This window comes from Triturus cristatus, chromosome 7 (genome assembly GCF_964204655.1).
Source record: "Triturus cristatus chromosome 7, aTriCri1.1, whole genome shotgun sequence".
NCBI lineage: Eukaryota > Metazoa > Chordata > Amphibia > Caudata > Salamandridae > Triturus > Triturus cristatus.
The window spans coordinates 985,510,290-985,529,812 of NC_140590.1; the positions used below are offsets into that span (position 1 = coordinate 985,510,290).

The 19,523-nt window shown below is 51.0% G+C and overlaps 1 protein-coding gene and 1 long non-coding RNA gene across 2 annotated transcripts in view; one reads left to right on the top strand and one right to left on the bottom strand.

Annotated features, from left to right (window-relative positions):
* The window catches only part of LOC146810960 (protein bicaudal C homolog 1-A-like), a 273,354-nt gene that overhangs the window by 225,410 nt on the left and 28,421 nt on the right, over window positions 1–19,523 (top strand). Inside the window, exon 18 of the mRNA XM_085618020.1 lies at window positions 5,831–5,985. Within this exon, the coding sequence (XP_085474146.1) occupies window positions 5,831–5,985 (155 nt within the window). The remainder of the gene's footprint in view (window positions 1–5,830; window positions 5,986–19,523) is intronic.
* The window catches only part of LOC146810961 (uncharacterized), a 179,126-nt gene that overhangs the window by 35,404 nt on the left and 124,199 nt on the right, over window positions 1–19,523 (bottom strand). The gene's annotated exons all lie outside the window — the stretch shown is intronic.

The window sequence follows — 19,523 nt, forward strand, 5'->3', positions numbered from 1 at the left end:
CGCGTCCAAAATTTCCCTTACCTTATCCCTCGTACATGGTTTGCTCAAGTCGACGCAATACAAAATAAGTTCCTTTGGTGACGCTGTTCGCGTAATAATAATGTGATCACAGGGGCATCTATTTTACACCCCTGGTCAGGCAAACCCGTTAAACTACATTTTACAGCCAACTGCAACACGCAAAACTTTATTTACATAATACTATGCCCATGTGGCATGTATTATGTGGGGAAGACCGAAAGATCTTTGCGGACCCATATAACAGAGCACAAAAGTAGGATTAGAACGAAAACATTGAGCTCACCTTTGGCAAGTCATTGGGTAGATGAACATCACACAATTGCACAGCTGAGATTTACTGTGTTAGAAATTGTGGAGAATCGTCATGATAGAGATATGACAAAATATATCACCCAGAGGGAGACATTTTGGATCAGATATTTAGATACCATGAGCCCTAAGGGCTTGAATGACAAACTGGAGCTATCCTGTTTCCTGTAGGGAAACATAACATGTTTGCAACGGGACATTATTATTTTGTACTATGATCTTTAGAAATATCTTTCAGTAAGGCGATACTAATCACATTGTTTCCATGTCAACAATTTATTATTGTTTCTCGACAATTTGAAATTTGGTTTTGAGTACATTGACAGTACTTATTGGGTTGATTTGAATAATATGAGTCTTATGTTATACACATGTACATGTATTATTTGATGGTATCAGTAATGTTATTTTTTAAATATCCACTACATAGCATTTTGATGCGTTGATAATTTATGTAAATTGCCCTAACAAGATAATCTGCAATGTAATATCTATTGATTAGAGTTGAAAAGATCACTTGTAAACATGTTTAGAACAAGATATGATGAGACAATTTAGGACACTATGTTTGTTTATACACTTTTGTATACAGAATGATTTTATGTCCTTACAGATGTATGAGGGTTGATTCCCTTAGTAGTAGTGATATATACAGGGTAACGTGAATTCATACACCATTACTGTTTCTAATTTATATCAAATGTTTTGCCGTTATGCGGGTTGCATTACTGTTTCTGATCCTCCTTGTATATGTTTATTCATTGTTATTTATTGGTTTATTACATGAACATATTTTATATTATTGACTTTTCCTTTTCACATTCTATCCTTTTTCATTATCTTTTCTTTTTATTTTTTTCACTCGGTTTTGGTGAGCACTTATGTTTTGCTTTCACTTACTCATCCAACATGGCCACCGCCTTTCATGGTGCACAGTTATATTTATCCTTCCTTCATCTTTCGCATTAGCACGCCGCACGTTTTACGTTTTATACGATAGGCTGCACACGAGTCAGTGACTTGCGAGGTACAAGATTTTGTATTAGCACGCCGCACGTTCCATGTTTCAAATGACTGGCTGAACCCGAGTCAGCGACTCACGAAGTACAAGATTGAATTGTGGCATTTCCAGAGGGGTCTGCAACTGTTGCAGTTCGGCTTGTAAGGCAGCACCAGTGAGTACTCTCTCACGTAGGGAAGCGTTATTGTTTGGGGCGTGTTGCTCGCAACATACCCACATTGACAGTGTGTATTATTTTCAGCATCGTGTTCAGTGTCCGGACCGGTACTTTGCGGTTCTACTAAGACATATTTTGGTTGTTGTTTCGCGTTGTGGACGCCTGGTGAGTTTCGTTTTTTTACTCATCCACTTACGTTAGTTTCCTTCACACTTTGGCTTATTCCTTTCTGTGTCTTTTTTGTTACATTGCATTAGTCGAACCTTAGACTTTTTGTATTTCATTTTACAGGCAGTAATCGTACCGCCCAGCTATTGAGTTTATATGTATCTGGTTTCAGATTTCAGGTGGACTCTAGAGAGGTAGATCGTCTAACACTTATTTTTTCAATGACACAGCACTTTTAGTCATTCATGATAGATTCCATTTAGATAGTTTTGGGAGTAGTTACACACTTTTTACGGTGTTGTGGTGAATTTAGCACTTTGATTTTCATTACCTTGTTTCTTGAGCACCTCTATGGACAATGTTGCTTTAGTATCGCCTCACACATCACTCATTCACATTGCAATTTACTGACCCTTTTATTTATCACGCAACACTGTATGAACCTTCCCGGAGGCTATGGGTCTATTACTTCAGTCATTCTAATGTTTGAATTACGAAACACTGATTTATAATTGTATGCATTTGTTCATAGATATCCCCTGATGAAGCGTGCAGGATACACCCGAAATACATTGGGATGGGGCAATGAGCTTATCTACGTTGTTCATGTTTACTTGAATGGACTTTGAAGCCTATTTTGGATTTGGATCCACATTTTGAGAAAATAAAAATAAAAAGAACAACAAGAAGCACTACAGTATGATTGGATACGTCTCACTGTTTATTGAGATTAACCATTGCACAACTGCGTTGAATACTGTGTCTACTATTGTTTTCCTTTTGTGAATATTAGCAAAAAGATTTTGATAATACACACTCATTTGTGAGTGTATCAGGTAGTGCACACTGTGTCTAGAACATTGTGCTCTAGTTTGTTTTTTCGTTTAGAATTGGTGTAGGGGTGGAACCACCTTAGAGAGTACACACAAGTGAGATTACATTTGAATACTAGGTTTACTGAGTTAAATAGTCAAATTTGAGTGCACTACAGCTGTTGCTAGAATCGCCATTTATTGCACCGAATTCAGCCGGAGTCACGGATGCTCCACACAATCCCGGACCCCTCTGGGATGGAGGCCCGGGTGCACACTAGCTTTACCATCATGCAGTCACCGGTAACCCACCTGAGTGGGGTAGAGGGACTCGCCGCATTGTGCCTTATGCAGACACACAGTGCTGGCAATACTAGTACATTCTCCCAACACAGGCAAGCCACAAGCAACATCACCCCGAAGTCTTGCAAGAATCTCTTTTTCTTCTTTTCTTGTTTTTGAGTTGAATGTTGAGTTCATTTGTTCTAGGGCGAAAGATACTTTGAGGAAGGTAGTATGGGGTGGGAAGTATTGGAGGTCAGGAAATTTGTTAATTTGCGTTTTTGTTCTGATTGTCTCGCCAAATGCTACTCACCACACACAATGCCTATAAGAAGACAGTCTGAGCTATCATGCATGACCTTGCCCCCCCGACCCCACAGCCACCCCGTCATGGGATGATACCTCACGTTAACATTACTGATGATACATGACGGCTTACATGGCCTTAACTTGGAACAGCGTGGGACTCCTAGACCGCATTAAAAGAACATCTTTTCCCTGTTATGCCAAGCTTTCCGCCCAACTATCCTTCTGCTGCAGGAAACATAGTTACCACAAAAAGGTATGGCAGCTATAGGTAGAATACAAATTACAGTATTCCTACTCTGAAACAGACATCCAGAGGTCCCAATAGGACAATCATAGAATTCCTGTGCGAGTGCAAGAGAAAGGGAAGGTTATCCTTATGGAAGAGGAAGCTTCACACACATAATTGTGGCATGCTTCATCATCGGCAACCTCTCCCAACCCTGGCAGGGCAATACCACCAGCGCGGACTCGACCACCTATTGGTCACGGTGCATGAGGGAGTTCTTAGCTAAAACTACTGGATAAAAGAGGGATCCAGATCAGTGAATTAAAAATACCTTATAGTCCACTGGTCAATTACCTTTATTAGGGGGAACCATAGAGAAGACTGAAAACAAATGGGATGGTTGGTTGAGGGCAATGTCTTCCACCGTCACAGTAGCTAAGCCAATATGTTTCTGCCCACATTAGAAGCCCAATTGTGTCTGAGGTCTTCTTCAGGGCCAGGGATCCCTAACTACCTCCTTGGACCCTTTATGAGCTTGAGTAGAATTCAAGGTCTTTAATAAAACTCAGTGATCTTCACAGACGTGTTATGAAAACAAGATATAGTAACAAGCATTGAAAATGCAATAGGTCTCGCCTTTGATTAAGTTAAAGCCATTTGCTTTGCTAATGGTATTGTATAGCAAAGCAAATGGCTTTAACTTAATGAAAGGCGAGACCTATTGCATTTTTAAAGCTTGTTTCCTATTGCTATTAAGACAGCAGATTTAAAAGGGTAAATTCTGTCACTCTGTCCCTCGGGGCTAAAGCTTGTTTCCTATTGCTATTAAGACAGCAGATTTAAAAGGGTAAATTCTGTCACTCTGTCCCTCGGGGCTATTCTTTAATGGCTGAGTTCTCTCGTCTGGTTTGTGAAGGCACATTGTAATACTTTGCAGACTATCATTTTCATTAATAACCAGAAGCATGTCTCTAGATTATTATTATTTAATTACTTCACATAAAAATGACTGTTGCAAATGATTACGCTTGTGTTTGTTTTCTATCGCAAGCCTTCGTGGTTAATACCAGATGTTTGAAGTTCTTGACTTCAGCAGTTTATCTAATGCTCCGAGAGGGTTCCAACATCTTGGCCGACCCCAGGGGAGTCGAGCTTATTAAGCCACTCCGCCAACAACTAGCGTACCACGAGGAAGGGAAGCCTTACAAATGTCATCCAGTTTCATAATAAAAGTGGCGGGGACGGAGATATCATCAGCTTTTTTTTAACATAACGCACATTTGTGAAAAAGTGAAGAGCGTTCTGTAAATCATAAAATACCTAATTAAACAATGTGTCTTGTTGTGATCAATAATACCGGCGGCAGTAGACACTTTATGACTCCTCCCGCTCAGAGTGAATGTAGACATTTGATATGGGCATCTTTGCGTGTAAGAGGGGAAGGGGAAAAGTGTCGGAGCCGGTTGATAGTTTGGGGATGGCGAAGTGGGCAGCGCTGGGGGACAGATCGAGCGTGCATGGGACAGTAGAGAGGGTTAGGGCAGAGGATATGCTGAGAGTAAGCAGGTGGGAGAGAACAGCGAGTGGACAGTGTGATGGGCAGGTCGAGGATTGTGAGGTCAGGAGGAGAAAGAAAAATAATGTTTGTAGGGAATGAGGGCGGATGGACAGGAAGCGAGAAAAGTTTGTTGGAAAAGATCAGGGAGAGCCGCAGGGAGGAGTGAGAGTGGCCGGAGCGAGGGACTGTGGAGGAGGATCAGAGAGGCACGAGGTGGGCGTGGAGAGGAAGGGTGAAACAGATGGCCGGCTTGCAAACTTTGCCTGGCTGCATGCACAGCGGCGGGCACAGGCAGGGCAGCGCTGCGCTTCACGCGCAGAGACCCACACAGATCCCCACCGTCACTCCGCAGCGAGCAGCGCAGCCCCCCTTACCTGCTGGGACATCCTGAAGAGCAGGTTGGCCTCACCGGGCTGCCATGTGCCCATGAAGGCGGTCTCGCTGCTGTGCTGTACTGCATGGGGCTGCCGGTTCTGGGAGGGCTGGCTTCACGAGCGCATAGCAGTGTGCGCTGTGCCAGAAACAAAGATGGCGTCAGCCTGTCCACATGGGCCGTCCTCAAAGTGGACCAGGCGATAACCGAGAAGCTTGCTTTCCAATAACGCGCCATCGTTTAACGTAAACGATGATGCGAGCCAATGGAAAGAGGGGTGGGGCTTCAAGTATACTTCTGGAATCGTATCGATTCCAAAAGGCACTCACATGGCGAGGGCAGCGCCTGCGCGCTGCTAACACCAGGCGAGACCTAAAAAGTGGGCTCTGACTTTAATGAGGAATATTCTGATTTACGAACTGCATCACGATCCCTGCTAGGAAATATATAATTCTTCATGAAATACAGTGTTTTATGCAAACAATAGGAAGTACAGTGCCTAGTGCCTAGAGACTTCTAACTTGTTCATTTGTAATAAAAGGATCTAATATTGTTTATATTTATTTTTGATCTCCTTTCCTACTTTGTTTCTAGACGACCACCTACTCAGCAGCAGTAATTACTTCGAAAGTATTTCCACAAACAGCTCCCATTTCCTCAGTGCAACATTTAAACAGACCACTGACCTGCCTGAGCTGTTCAGCAAGCTGGGACTAAGCAAGTACACGGACATCTTTCAGCAGCAAGAGGTAGGCTGTCTCAAGCAAATGTTGACTAGGCTTCAGTGGTGGCCTGAGTGAACCGGGGCAATGGAAGTGGGGGGTGCCGGAGGTGCTGTAGCACACCCCAAGACAACCTTTCAGGAGCTCAGAAGGGGAATGAGCAATAAAAAGGCCATTCAATTTTGTTTTTTTTTCTTCGTTCACCGATAGATGTCAACTGCCATGCAATTTATTCTGACAAACAGCTGATTTTAATATGGAGATTGTTTTTTAGCTTTCCTTTCTTTGATTACAAAGATCGGGAATTATGCAATGGGAACCAAGTGAAGGTCTTGCTGGGGTTCAGGAAGTATGAAAGGAAAGACTGCAGGGTATAAAATGTTTTCTAACACACAACAAAATGGGAACTTTCCAAATATTTAAAAAAAATATCAGCCACAAGAAAAGTTCAAACGAGGCACATTGAGGTCACGTATACCAAGAATTTTTAACAGTTACAAACACCCTGAGTTGGTGTTTGCAACAGGTAAAAAAACTTATTTGAGTATAGTAATACCGTTTTAGGAGTCTGTAAAAAATGAGTGTTCTTTCAAGGGTGTGATGTAGGTGCCCCTTCCAAATACTGAATCAGTGTGATATGTATGAATGTTTTGCAAATGAAATTCGATCACAAAACAATGAAATATTACCAACTCCGAAGCTGGGGAGGTAATGGATCTCCTTCTGACCCATTTTCCTTAATTAGTTAAATAAAAAAATGTTTTCTGCGGATCAGGCAGAGGGTCAGGTGACCACTACCAACTCTTAAACAAACTTTTGAAAAAGTAAACCTATGTTTTTGAATGTAGCCATTTATCCTTTAAAGAAAACGGGTTGCATTTAGAAAAATAATTTACTTTATTAAAAAGTGATCAGAGACATGATGGCCTAATGCAGCGGGTAAAGAGTTTTATGATTTTATGCATAGTAACTTTAAGCACTATAAAAGAAAATTAACATGTAATTAAAATGTAGACATTATGTCGAGCAAACTGCGCTGATGTTAACGTTGGTCAATGTAGACCCCAAGTCTAAAATAGCAAACTTTGCTTGCAGCCATCTTTCAGCACAAAGTCATCCTTTCATTTCGGAATACTCTGCACACAGACGATTCATGCACCAGTAGCTTTGTAAACATTGCTTTTAGATGTAATGTCACTTTTCCAGTACACATTGAGTTTTTATTGTTCTCAGGACGCTGTAGTGCACTGCTTTACTGAGGGCGAACGTTCCCAAAGCCTCATTTATTGGGACCACAGTGTGATTCTCATGAAAACTTGACCTTGTATAATGAGTAGTGATATTTGTACTAACCATTGAGGTGCTTGAAGAGGACCAGGGAGGGGAGCTGCATTATGTGAATCTGTGGGATAGTCCTGAGAAATATAATTTCAGAAACTGCATTGCCTTTCCTTTAACCTGATTGGTTCAATCTGTATTCATGAAAGGACGTTTATAGCAGAGAAACATTTATGGATGAGATTGAATCTCCTTTGGCCAGGCGCTTGTTCTTGCAGTTACACTGCGAGACCCTTCGTCTTTGGTCTTTTATAGCTAGATGGGCTAAAGTACCCAGTGCGGATGAGAGGAGGGGCCCAGCATGTGGTGCTCTCAAGGAGATCTTAGATCATGTTTTGTTTTTTCTGCCGGGCATCTGAGAGCAGTAGGCAGTTTTGGATATTACCACTGTGCCATTCTCTAGGCACAAGAGAATATGAAGGTGCCTTAAGAGTACTTAGATCTGATCTCAGTAAGCCATTAATTTTTTTACTAATGTGTTATTAATTGGCTATGTGGAAAGTTAGGGTAAAGTACTGTGTACCACCTGGGAACCTACCCATGGTAGACGTAGTAATGTGACACGCTGTATTTCCTACACACAGTCCTGGATTTAATTCTTGACTTTCCCACTATCTTTCCTCATCCTTTGCAATATATATTTTTTAATTTATTCATAAATCTGTTTATTGAGTTTGCAGGTAAGAGCACACATTACATCATATTAAATCAGTGAGCATCGTGACATATAGCATTGAGCTGAGTTTCTGTGCATATCGTATGCATTCTGGCCATAGTACATTATCAGGAAAGGGAGTGACAGCACCCAATTTTACAGCCAGCAAGGCTCTGACTCAGGCTATCGCCACGCGTGATGCCATGGCCGTAGACCTTGTGGAGAGCATCTGCTCACCCTCTCCTGTATCAGTTACGTGCTAATCCCGTTGCATCCCCAAACAGTTATACAAACAGTGCTAAACTCCCCGTTCATTAACTGGGTGGCCGTTTTCTCAACAGCCTAGCAACTAAAACAACTACCAACAGCAGCTCGCAAGTTCTAGTCTAGACGGCCCCTCCCTGCTGATCCCCCGCCCCGCCAGGTTCCAACTTCTCCAGTCCCCCCCACCAGGACCAGCTCAAGCACTAAGATTCGATCCTTGGCATACACTGTCTTCACTTTAAAGCCTGCCAGACACACCAGCGCAGCATCTCGACCAGACGGACAGCGCCTCGTCGCCCAACGCAGCCTCTACAGCCCATTCCCGCTACCTCCCGGGGCCACCTCCTCAGGTTGCATTAGAGTCCGCAGCATTTCCCCCCATTGGGGTGCGATGGGCGTCATTCTAAGACCCAGTGTCTCTTCCCGCCGAAGCGCCACCTCCTCCGCCTTCGCCCACACCAGTGAAGAGCTACGCCATGCTCGCACATGTGGCGCAGTGTCTGCCTTCCAGCGTTTGGTGATAAGTCGCTGTGCCACTATGATCCCCAAATCGAAAAAACGAGAGGCAACCTTAGCCGGGGGTGGCCGGTGAAAGAGATGTAGTAAATAAGTGGGCCACTCAGGTGGAATTTCCCGGCCTGTACACCGACGGAGCTCCTCATGTACCGCCTGCCAGTACAACTGTAACGCAGGGCAGCCCCACAGCATGTGGAGCAGGTCGGCGTCAACCATTGCGCAGTGGGGGCAGCATGCATCCACGCGATGAAAATACTTGTTAATGGCAGCCGGCGTGAGGTAGGCCCTGTGCAGGACAAAAAACTGTATTTGACGAAATCTCATGTTTCGAGGTACCCTCCTCGGCCCCTGCAGCACCCTCTCCCACTCTTTATCTACCATAGGTCGGCCAAGATCCCCCTCCCATCTCTCGCGTAGTGTCCCTAGGCTCGGCGCCGCGTGCATCCGCAGAGCCGCAGCAAACCATTTGATTAGATGCCCCCCTCGACCCAAGACATGGAGGTATTGCAGCACTAGGTGCTGCTCCGGCTCTTCCCGCAAGTCCCCCCAGTGACCCGCCAGCGTCTCTATCAGGGCCCGGTGTCGGAGAAACTGGCCCTGCGCCAGCCCCGTCTCTTCCGCAAGAGTCGCGAATGGCAGAAGGCCCCCCTCATGGTAGAGGTCCTCCAATGTGTGGATATCAACCGCGTGCCAGTCCCTGAGTTCTGCAGCGCCAAGCGTGCCTCGCCCGCAAGGGGAACCCTCCAGAGGAATAGCTGGGGCATATGGGATTCTGGCCCGTGTCAGCCAGAGACATCGACGGTAGCATTTATACGCCACCACTAGCAACAGTGGTTCGGGCTTGAGCGCGCTCGTAGTCGGGTGAAAGATTCTGAGGAGCTCCGTTACTGCCAGCGGCGGGTTCACCACCGTCGCCGTGTCCTCACGGCATCTGTCAGCTAGCCAACGGGCCACCCATTGTAGCTGCGCTGCCAGATAGTAGTGCTCAAGACACGGCATCCCTAGTCCACCCTGGCCCACGGGAAGACACAGTTTCGGCAGCGCAACCCTGTGGCGCGCCGTTCCCCATATGAAATCGCGGAGGGAGCGCGTGAAGGGCGTGAAGAAAGACACCGGTATATACACCGGGAGGTTGGCAAAATAGTACAGCAGACGCGGCAGCACTACCATTTTAACAAGCGCTATGCGGCCGGTCACCAAAAGGGCAAGCGTACTCCAGAACGCCATCTGGGCTCGGACCGCTGTCACAGCGCGTCCCAGGTTACCGTCCACCAGATCCGCCGGGCGGCGATATATCTGGACACCCAGATAGCGAAAGGTGTCCGGCTGCCACTGGACCCGCACTCCGCCAAGGTGGTAGCCAGGGTCCTGGGCGTCGTCCCGGAAGGCGAACAGACAGGATTTAGCGGCGTTGACTCGGAGGCCTGAGAGCTGCTCAAAAGCCTGTAGGATGCAGCCCAGCCTCGCCGGAATAGCAGACACATCCCTGACATAGACTAGGAGGTCATCCATGTAAAGGGACACCTGGTGGGTAGCGTCTCCCAGCGGAATGCCATCCGCCAGCTCCCTACGGAGTGTCGCCGCTAACGGTTCCATTGCAAGCGCAAACAGGAGGGGCGACAACGGACACCCCTGCCTGGTACCTCTGCCGATCTGAATGGGGTCCGAGACATATGGACCAGTACGCACGCGCACCGTGGGTCCCTTGTACAGAAGAGCCATTAGCTGAAGGAAGCCCAGCCCCAGTCCGAAGTGCGACAGCGTCGACACCAGGTATCCCCATTCCAGGCAATCAAAGGCTTTCTCTAGGTCCAGGACCAGGCAGCCCGCTCTGGGCCATTGTCGAGTGCTCTCCTCCATCACCCGAAAAAACCGCCGCAAATTAAGCGAAGTGGCGTGTTTGGGCACGAAGCCATTTTGATCACTGTGCACCAGCGTGGGCACCACCGGCGCCAGTCTCTCCGCCAGTATCTTCGCCAAGATTTTATAGTCTGTGTTGAGCAGGGCGAGCGGACGATAGGACCCCAGTTGGGTGGCATCCCGTCCTGGTTTCAGCAGGGAAATCAGATAGGCTTCTTTCAGCGATGCTGGCAGTGTGCCCTCCTCCAGTGCCGTCAGGTAGAGGCTGTGAAGCTTCGGGATCAGGGACTCACGGTAAGTTTTGTAGTATTCTGCCGGAAGCCCGTCCGGCCCCGGCACATTCCCCTAAGCCAGAGCGGAAATGGCCTCCCCTATCTCGTCTACCGTGGGGGGTACTCCAAGGCCGCATGGTGCTCCTCCGGAACCCTGGGCAATTCCCCTGCTTCTAAAAACTCATCCAGGTCGCTCGCACTCCTCCGCCCCGTTGACCGGTACAGGGTGGCATAATGCGCCGTGAACGCCTGGTGGATTTCCCACTGTGTGTGGACCAGCGCTCCATCTGGTCCGGTGATTGCACCGACCGGTATTCGAGCCGTCTCCTGCCTAATGAGCCAGGCCAAGAGTCGTCCCGCCCTGTCCGACGCAGCATGTACCCGGGCTGAGTGAGCCGCATAATTTAGGCAACGAAGCCGCTCCAAGAGGTCGGCATGGAGCGCCCGGAGGCCCAGCAAGCAACCCGAGTCTGTGCCCCCCCCTCACCATGCAATTCGCTCGAGAGGAGGCGAGTCTCTAAGGCGGCGAGAGCACGTGCCAACTGTTTTCGAATATTCCAGGTCGCGCCCAGACAGTGCCCCCTAATGCATACTTTATGGGCATCCCATTCTATCAGCTCGCTGTCTGTGGAGCCCTCATTAAGATCGAAATACTGTACGACCGCCGTGCCCAAGGAGGCCCGAAATTCCGGGTCCTCCAGTGCTGCCGTCTGGAGGCGCCATGTCGGCACCGGGGGCCGATGGGCTGCCACTTAAGCCCCAGGATGAGGGGATTGTGGTCTGAATGGGTCCGACCCATGTATTCCGCACGGATCACCCACGGCAACACCGAGGGGGTGCCCACCACTCTGTCCAACCGGACATGGAGGCCGTGCACCGCTGAATAGTATGAATAGACGCGCTCGTCCGGGTGAACAGTCCGCCACAGATCAGTGAGAGTCCAATGCGACAGCCACGCGGTAAGGGCTCTGGCGTTCGACCCCACCTGCGTGCCCCGCAGGGGCGGGAACGACCGGTCCATGTGGATATCCAGCACGGAGTTAAAGTCTCCTCCCAGGAGCCAGGGGAGGCCAGCAAACGGTGCCAGTACCGACGACAGGGTGGCGAGGAAGGCCGGCTGCTCTACATTCGGCGCATAGAGGGACCCCAGCAGCACCTGTTGACCATCGATTCTTCCATGCACTAAGGTGTACCTCCCCCCAGGATCCACCAGCGCCTGCAAACAGACAAACGGGGTGCCCGCCCTCACCCATATCAGAGTGCCTCTAGCGTGCGCCGAGCATGTAGTGCCATATACCTGCCCCCTCCAGCGCGCGCGCAGCCTGCCCAACTCCACAGCCGTCATGTGTGTCTCCTGCAGGAGTGCTATTGCCACTGCGTGTCGCTGCATGTATGCGTAGACTGAGTATCTCCGCGCCGGTGTGTGCATGCCCCTAACATTCCATGTGATTACATTGGTTGCAGCCATGTGGACGTCCTACGGGTAAGTCTGCGGCGGGGGACTAAGGGCGCCCCTCCAGGGCGGGGGGCAGCGGGCCTTCGCCTGACCATGTAGAGAGCTGCGACATAAACCTTTCAACACAACAACGCACAAACATAGTACCATGTGCTAGAACAAACCAAACAGGCTATCGAAACCGCCAGGGCGATACCCTCTACAGGTAGTCGTCCAAACCATGAACCAATGCTCACCAAGTGTAACTAAGCCCAATTGCGGCTAGGGGGCAGGCGAGTGAGAATCACTACGCGCGGGTGCACCTCCACAACGGTGCCTGTGTAGATGTCAAGCTATGGGACCCCCAACCTTAAAGCGCACTACCTAACCGGGGGAGGCAGAGTCCCCCCCCCCTCCCCCCCCAACAACCAGCAAAGACGGGTGGGCCCTACCGTAGATGGCCATCCCCCTGCGGAGAGGCAATAGCCCGGCACCCACCCCAGCTCACCTGTCCCGTCAGTGCCCAGAGTTCCAGCAACATGTCCCTCTCATCTGCCTCTCACCCCTCTGATCACTGTTCGGGTGGGAGCCGCAAGGTGTCCATCTGTGAGGTACAAGACCCATCTTCAAGGAGTACCCCGGGCAGTGATCCCCGATGTCCATCGTGGTCTCATACTATATCACAAGATCTGCCGTCTGCGGGGTGACCAGCGGCAACAGCTGATCATCTGAGACCATAGTAGATGGGGATGACGAGCCGCTAGTCAACACATCCCCCCGGTCCTGGGCAGTCTCTCCACCCCCGCCGTCCGGCGATCCGAGGGTGGCCACCGCTGCCAGCGCATCCTGGCGTTCCAGCCTGCACCTCTCCGGGCTGGGAGCCACTCCCAGGCTTCACCCTTCCGCGCGCCGCTGCCTCCTCCCTCTGCGCTGGAGGGATCTTCTACCACGTGGCGCGGCGGCTTCTGGGCTCCGCGGTCGTCGGCCATCACAGCGCCCCATGTCCTCCAGCCAGTCCCAGACCTCGGATGGCGTGTCAAAGAAGCGGGCTCCATCCGTGGTGATCACCCGCAAGTGGGAGGGCAACAGGAGGGCATATGATATGTCCAGCTCACGCAGGCGGCGCTTCACCGCCAGATAGTTGCTGCGCCGCTTCTGCACCAGCGCGGTGTAATCCGGGAAAAAATGTACCTGTCCGCCCCCAACAGTGACATCGCCCATCCTCCTGGTCTCGCGGAGCACCACATCCCGGTCCCGGTAATTAAGGAGCTTGAACAGGAAGGGCCGCGGTCGAGACCCCGGACTGGGCCTCTGCGCGGGAACCCTGTGTGCGCGTTCCACCACAAAGTGCGGAGAGAGTTTCTCAGATCCAACCAGGCTGCGCAACCACTCCTCCACATAGTGCTCCGGCTGCCTCCCCTCTTCGCCCTCCGGCAGGCCAACCACGCGCACATTGTTGCGCCGAGAGCACCCTTCTGCATCATCCACGCGGTCCTCCAAGGTATGAACCCGGTCGATGAGGTCCTGAAGGGTAGCTGTGTGTGTGGAGACCACCGGCCGCACCTCCCGGAGAGTCTGCTCTTGCTGTGTCACCTTGTCCGCCAGTTTGTGGTGGTCCGCGTGGAGCAGCGTGAAGTCAACCGCGACTTTATCAATGCGGGCTTCCAGCGACGACCGTGTCTGTTCAAGAGAGGAGCCGATCCGCTCCACCGCTGCCAGCACCGAATCCAGCTTAGCGGCCAACATCTCAATGCGCGGCCTCTCCAGGCGCCGCAACGGGGCCCGGCCCGGCCACCGACGTCCGGCTGTCTCTCTGGGCAGTGCGCAGCCGGCCCATGACCAATTGTTGTGCAGTGGGCATCCGCCCGCAGCCCGGTCGACCAGCAGGCAGGACCAGTCCAGGCCCAACGAGCCTCTCCGCCTCTGAAGCAGCCGCCGCAGCAGGGCCCCACCACTCGCACGTGTCCACTGAGCCGAAGAAGGACGGAGGAGAAGGGGCCAGCGACACACCTCTCAGCGTCCCTTGGGCGCGGGATCGCCGCGGCCCCCAGAGACCGCCCGCCAGGCTCCGTCAAGGTCTTCTTCCGGCCCACCTCTCTGCGCCTGGTTCTACTCGCCCAGCGCCTTGGCCCAGTCGGCACTACTCCGTTCCACAAGGCGGTCCCTAGTCACGGCCCAGCGAGTTCCGTCGCAGTCGCGGCTCCACTGCGTGGGGGGCCGCAAAGTGACCTCCGGCCGCCGGTCTCATGCTACCGACGAGCTCCCCGGTTCCTCCTCTACAGGTCTCTCAGGGGGGTCGAGTCTCCTGGGCTGTTAGTCCCACCGGGGTCGTGCCGCATCCCCCGCCCGTCGCCCCATCCAAGGGCCAGTGACGCACGTGCTGCGCCAAGGGGCGCGTGTCTTCACCTGTCCCCTCCAGGCAAACGGGCACCGGCGGGCGCCGGATCACAGATCCCCCACAGGCCAAGCTCCGGGCGCGTCGCGTCCCAGCATTGTGCAGCCCGAGGGCCTCCCGCCCGGGGGCCGGCCGCCTCCAGTGTCTGTGCCCCGGGCCTCCAGGCTCCCCGCCGACCAGCCAGCCGCCAATGCCGCCCCGCAGGTACTCACGGGGCGGGCCGCCGGTAAATAGACGATCTCCCTCTGAGGTCCGACCTCCGGTGCGACTCCCGGCCACCAAATCCAACTCTCCAGCGGCTGCGGCCCAGGGATCCCTCAGCAAGCCGCAGCGCACAGCAGTGCGCGTAGCCGGTCACAGAGCTCCAGCACCTCCCCGAGCCGCCGGCCACACCTTTCAGGCGGTCCCGGGCCGCCGCCCGATGTCCACATGCGCCGCTCGGCGCCTCTATGCTGCGGTGGGTGAGTGGGCTACCTCCGCCTTGGCTGCCGACATCCGAAGGGGGTCCCGTACAGGATATTTGCCAGGATTAGGGCACCGATGCGCCAGAGCTTTACAGGCTTGCGACCATCTTGGTCGCTCGCCAAGCCACGCCCCGCAATATATTTTTTTTAATAACTAATTTTTATTGAAAAGAAAGGCATGTTACATCAGTAAGGCAATGGTAAACAAGTTATCATTATAGGTTACTCATTAAACAGTTCCTCGTGGTGCACACATCCCAACATATGGTTAACAATTTTCATTGTTCAGTGGCAAGTCCCCTGTGTGATATCTTCTCTGACCCTCGGTGGTTCACAAATCTCCCCCCTGTAAATGTTCCACTGCCCCCATATTTGCGTCAATTTATTCGGGAACCCCCTAGCTTCATAGATGTCACCATACACCAATCCATATCATTGGCCCAGTCCACTATTTTTGGTGGGTTCGGAGCTCTCCACAGCTGCGCAATATTTCTTTTTGCAACCATAAGCCCAAGTGTGACCCATATTCACTCCCTGGAGTTCAAATCTGTAGGATCCCAGATATTCAACAATGCTAACTTAATATTACAGTGAATCTGTTTCCCCAGTGCTTCCTCCATTCGGCGTACCACCCGTTCGCAGTATCTCTGGATCACTGCGCACTCCCAGAGAGTGTGAATAAATGTACCCTCCTGCCCACATTGTCGTACACAGCCACCATCCACGGTGTAACCCATGTTAACCAGCAAAGGCCCTGACAGATAGGATCTATGAAGAAGTTTTAATTGCACCAAACGGAGCCGAGAGAAGATGGCGACCTCACGAGGGGAAGCCACCGCCGCCTGCCACTCCTCAGCATCTAGGCTCACAACATCATGATCCCATTTAGCTCTTAAGCGGGTCAGAGGATGCGACATATTGTTGATGAGTGTTTTATAAATAAGGGCTATGGCTTTTTCCGGATAGATCGCCGTTTAATATCCTGTCTTCAAGTGGGGAGGATTCAGGGAGGGGCCACCCCTGGGGAGAACCGTGAGCAGGGCATGTCTAATTTGAAGATATCTAAAATATTCGGACTGGGCTAGTTCGTACTCTTGCTGCAGGAGGGAAAAGGAAACCACCTCACCCGATTTCCACAAGTCGCCCCCCTGGAGATGCCTATGAGGTCCTATTTATCAAAGCCCTTTGAACGAATCAGTCTACCTAGCTGTTCACAGTACCAGAGTGGCGTGGCTTGCGTGAGTTTACCCTCCCAGCCCAGACTCCTAGTGGCCACCTTCCATATATTCACTGCATGCCCGGTCGGGCCGGTCAAGACAGGCCTCAAAGAACGTGCGTATAATGCACCCTCGAAGCTGCCCCCCGGGAGGAGCCAATTGTCGATTCGAAAGGCCGGGTCATCCTGTGGTCTATACGTGCATTGGTTGATTGCTGCGAGTTGCGAGGCCCAGTAATACTTTTTGATATCCGGGAGCCCAATACCTCCATCATACCATCCCAGTGTAAGTTTGTGTGTTGTGATTCAGGGTGGTTTACCCTCCAACAGCAGATCTTGAATAATGTTGTTGAGGTCCCTGAAGTACGTGGCAGCGACCGGGAGCGGGGTGCTTTGTAATGCATATAAAAGTCTAGGAAGGGACATCATCTTGAACAGGGCTGCACGCCCCAAAAGAGTCAACGGGAACGACTTCCAGTGTTGACCGTCCGATTTGAGACGCACTAGAGGCGGCAGTAGATTATTGTCATAAAATCTAGATAGATCTTTAGAGACCCAGATTCCCAAGTATTTGAAGCAGTCAGCAGCCTCCGCTAATTGGCAAACCCGGGGGAGTGAGGGCTGCTTGCTATAAAGGACATAGAGCACTGACTTAGACCAGTTTATCGTATAGCCTGCAAACCCACAAAATATACGGAATATGTCCAGGACCACGCTGAGGAATGCCGCCGGGGAGGCCAAATAAAGCAGAATGTCGTCCGCGTACAGCAAAATGTGGTCCTCCCAGCACGACGTCCACCTAAGGCCCCTGATGGCGGGGCCTTGTCGAACCCACGTTACCAAAGGCTCCAGGGCCAGAGCAAAGAGAAGCAGTGACAAAGGACAGCCTTGTCAGGTACCCCTGCCGAGAACAAAAACGGGGGATTTCCTATTGTTAACAACCACTTGTGCAAGTGGTTGGTGGTACAGAAGCCGCACCCAGTTGGTAAATTCAGACCCAAACCCCAACTTGTGGAGTACAGCAAACATATAGGGCCATTCGATGGTGTAGAAAGCTGATGCAGCATTCAGGGACACCACAACTGCATCTTCCCTGATTGTATCCACCCGGAACAGCACTCCATGAAGCCTGCGCAGGTTGAGGGAGGTATTTTGCGCGGTCATAAACCCCGATTAGTCCGGATGGACCAGCCGGGCCAGGACCCCGAGCAAATGAGTGTCAAGAACCTTCACCAAAATTTTCGCTTCACAGTTGAGCAGTGAGATGGGTCTATAGGACGAACATTTGTTGGCAGGCTTGCCCGCTTTATGAATGACGACAATGTTGTTCAGTCGCTGATCCTCATGAAGGTTACCCCCTTCTCAGTACATTTCGACAAGAAAGGGTGCCGTCCTGCTCGCTGTGAGTTTGAACAATTCTATGGGGATACCGTTGGGGCCTGACGCCTTCCCCCATGCAGGTCGTGTATGGCCTTTTCGACTTCCGCCACTGTAATGTCTAAATCGAGATCGGAGCATTCCTCCTCAGTCAGAAGTGGCATCAAGATATCACGTAGGAGAGAGGCAGCCTCCTCCTCGGCATGAGTCATGTGGGGTGTGCAAATTGACTGGTAATATTGGCCAAACGCATCCGCTATTTCTTGAGGAGCAGTAAGACGGGAATGTGAGTCTGTTTCAAGCTCTAACACAACGGGCTGAGCCCTGTCCCTGCGATGCAACCAGGCCAGCAGTTTGTCCGCCTTGTCGCCTACGTCGTATATTCTACTGAGCGTGGCCCTGTGGTGTGTCTTGGAGGCCTCCATAGCCAGATCGGAGAATTCCTTAATTTTAATACGGAGTTTATGACGCACTTCCACAGAGTCTTGTATTCGGACAGCATTTTTTAAGTCTAGGATTTTTTCCTCCAAATGCGCCATGGCAGCTCCCTTCTCCTTACGCTGTCCGGTGATCTGTGCCAACTCCACCCCCACCCGTGTGACCGCCTTATAGGCCTCCCAGAGTACCGTCGACGAGTCAACTGAACCCTCGTTTTCCTGAAAGTAAAGATCAGACTCGCTCAGGACCCTGTCTCTGATGGAGGGATTAGTAAGATACCAGGAATTGATCGGCGCCACCCGGCCAACCGTGGGCTCGCCCACCTCTAAATGACACTGAATGGGTGAATGGTCCGAGATCCCCCTAGCCAGATGTTGTATGTCTTTGATGGTGTGGAATTGGTGCGCTAGCGTCAGCACATAGTCTATACGGGACATACTACGATGAGGCCCTGAAATATAAGTGTATTGGAGATCGGTCGGATGCAAGCCCCGCCAAATATCCACAAGGCCCATCTCGCCCAGAAAGCCATGGATCCGCTTGCGGGAAGGCGGCAGATTCCTCTGGGGCCAACGATCAAGGGGGTCGGAGACAATGGAGTTAAAATCGCCCCCGATCAATAATCTTCCGTCTGGTAAGCCGAGAAGATCACCGAGATCAGCGAAGGCCTGAGTGTGCAGGCCTGGTGGTATATCGACCGAGACAACATTGAGTGTGCACCCCTCCCAGGTCCCAGAGATGGAAACAAATCTACACAGAGCGTCAGTGCGGACCGAGTCAACAGTGAGGGGGAACGATTTCCTGACCAGTATGCCCACACCCCAGGACCCAGATCCGAAAGCCGAGTGGGCCGCTAATTGGAAACCCCATCGGGACAAGGCCTTGCATGCATTCCCAAGCAGGTGGGTCTCCTGTAGAAATACAACGTCAGGAGAATGTCGCTTTAAAAATTGGAGAACCACACCCCTCTTCATTTTATCGCCCAACCCATTGACATTCCAAGACAGTAACTTAAGCCCCTGCCTAGTCGTCGTGCTCATTACTCCATCTCATAGATACATATACTTCCGGAGAGGACAACCCAGAAAGGTCCCCAGGGGAGACCTTCCCGTAAACCATGGACCAATCACCAATGAGTACACCAAAGAAAAGGAACCGGCATCTGCCTCTGCCTGAAGCCAATCAAATGTGCTATGCCTGTATAACAAACAAAAAAACTACAATACAAATGAAAACAATCCCCCCCAACGCCCACAAGCCCGAAAAACAGCCCCCAAAAACCCCCTCCCTGCCTCCCTGCTTGGCGGTGTCATAACCTCCCACCCACCCAAACTA